Below are 2,500 nucleotides of genomic sequence, written 5' to 3'. Positions count from 1 at the left end.
GTAATAGCAATAACAGTAATAACAAGGCTAATGATAATGACAATATCAACAAAAAAATATATGATATTGATGATAATAGTAATAAATGTAATAATGATAATAACAATATTAATAATGATAATAATAATAGTGATGATAATAAATCAATAACAATGATAGTGATGATAATAACTTTGATAACAATAATGATAATAACAATAACTTTGATAACAAGAATGATAATAACAATAACAATGATAATAATAACGATAACAACAACGATAACAATCATAGCAATAACAACAATAATACTAACGATGATAATAATAACACCAACAGCAATAAATGGAAAACAACAACAATAATTATAGTAAATGAAATAGTTGTACACTGTACACACCTGCAGCGACGCAACGTTATAACGCACAGAAAACATGTCACGTGGTAGGGGCAGCGCGTATATATAAAGAGCGCGTGGCCGGGAGACCTCATAACAGGTCCGAACGTCAAAGCATAAACATCTCTATTTTCGAGAGCTCTGTTGTGGTTCTTTGAGGTTTTTTGTGTTGTATATTTTCCGTTCTTGAAGGTGTATTGTAGAGCGTATTTCTCTCTGTCTCTGTCTCTCTTGACGAAAGGGAGGAACTAGAGTAGAATAAGTGTTTTTTGGAGGACAAACAAGAAGAAAAAGTTGAAGAGGAAGAGAAAAAAAGTGAGCATCATTCAGTTTGATCTTGTGGTTTCTAAGAGACCGTCAGACGTTATATTTTCCTTTCATTTTAATCCTTCTTTGTCCGCGAAAAAGGACAAACTGACATTTCTATTTTACTGTGGCGGCGTCCTTCTCAAGATGAGTGCCTTTCTACGTGTTCTGTGGTAAGTTACTTTTTTTTATTTTCCTCTTTGAATGCCATTTCATTTCGTTCATTACTTTGCTTATTTAAGCATTTCTCTATTCTTATCCTTATGCCATATTCCTATGTTCTCGCTTTCTCCTTCATTTTGTAAGAATGTGGAAATGAAACAAAACTAATGATTGAAACGACAGGACAAAACGATGAATGATAGAGATAATATTAACAATACGTATAATGACAGATATAGATGTAGTTTAGTTGTTTCTCTATTGATAATGATACTAATAATTATAGTGATACTAGCCTATTGCCAAAACTAATAATGATAATAACAATAATAAAGATAATGATATTGATAACAGACCAAAAGAATATTGATTATAGTAATTATCTCTGTATGTTATTATCATTATTATTTTTTGTTACCAATAGTATTGTTACTCTGGTTTTTATTATTCATATCATGTTAAAAGTTGGTTGTTGTCAAACAAGCATAACCAACATTTTGGAAGTCTTGAGAACCTTACATAATTAGGAAAAGTAAAGAAAGAGAGGGGGGGAAATAATGTCAAAGTCATTTCTTACTTCACACTATCCCTCTCTCTGTCTCTCAGATTCCTTCTTCCTCTCTCTCTCTCTCTCTCTCTCTCTCTCTCTCTCTCTCTCACCCTCTCTCTCTCTCTCTCTCTCTCTCTCTCTCTCTCTCTCTCTCTCTCTCTCTCTCTCTCTCTCAGTCCTCTACAGGTAAACTTTTAGAAACACGAAAGGCTTCAGATATGAAGGCAAACCTCAAGTTTCTTAAAATTTTGTTTAGAAATTATAGCATCATTTAGCATATGACTTATTTTTCATAATTTTATCACCACCATCGTCGTCGTCATCGTCATCATCATCATCATCATCATCATCATCATCATCATCATCATCATCATCATCATCATCATCATCATCATCATCATCATCGTCATCATCATCATCATCATTATATTTTTGTTTAGATCTTTTACTATTTTTCTAATATTTCTCATGTTGTCTTACTGCATTACAGTTCTTTTTTATTTGGCAAAGGCATGGCAAAATCGCCCTTATCAACTTCATCACCATCATTTTTCTTTAAGATCCTTAGCCCTTTCATTTTCATGATTATTTTCTTGGTCGACATCACCACCTTTAGCATTATCTTTATTCCATTTATCAACCACTTTCTTCTACCACCATCATCATAATTGTCTTTCCTCCTCTTCCTTTCCCTTTCACCATTTTCATCATAATTCACCATCTTCTCCTTTCGTGGCACAGTGTGATGTCAGCGCTGGTGGTCTCGGCTTCGTCGGCGCCCACAACGGGAGAGTCTCACGCCCACAGCGCGCCGGGTCTTCTTGACGCCCATCTGACCGTCTCGACTGCTCAGGACTTCTTGTTGCATCGTAGCGTCGAGGGTGCCGCCCGCGATGACGTCACTGCCGCCCATGACGATTTCACTGCCGCCCATGATGTCACTCCCGCCCACGACGAAACGTATGCCGCCCACGGGGTTAAACCAACCACCCACGCCGGCACACCACCAATCCATGGTCATGCCTCTACCGCCCACGATGTACCTCCCGCCCACGACGCATCTCCCGCCCACACAGCCCGCATAGTCACATCCGCCCCTGCTTCGA

The 2,500-nt window shown here is 37.3% G+C and overlaps 1 protein-coding gene across 2 annotated transcripts in view; it reads left to right on the top strand.

The window, feature by feature from the left end:
* The first annotated feature begins 469 nt into the window (after positions 1–469).
* LOC138864743 (uncharacterized) overlaps positions 470–2,500 on the top strand; it is a 3,857-nt gene continuing 1,826 nt past the window's right edge. Inside the window, exons 1-2 of one of the 2 annotated variants that reach the window (XM_070133154.1) lie at positions 470–691; positions 2,136–2,500. The exon at positions 2,136–2,500 is cut by the window's right edge and continues 75 nt beyond it. In XM_070133154.1, the coding sequence (XP_069989255.1) occupies positions 2,140–2,500 (361 nt within the window). In that variant the 5' untranslated portion in view covers positions 470–691; positions 2,136–2,139. Of the gene's footprint in view, positions 856–2,135 lie in introns of both variants that reach the window. The other variant, XM_070133153.1, reaches the window with a different exon arrangement.

This window comes from Penaeus vannamei, chromosome 18, assembly GCF_042767895.1.
Source record: "Penaeus vannamei isolate JL-2024 chromosome 18, ASM4276789v1, whole genome shotgun sequence".
Taxonomy (NCBI): Eukaryota; Metazoa; Arthropoda; class Malacostraca; order Decapoda; family Penaeidae; genus Penaeus; species Penaeus vannamei.
Note: the sequence above shows the minus strand (reverse complement) of the source record. Positions and strands in the feature narration are given on the sequence as shown.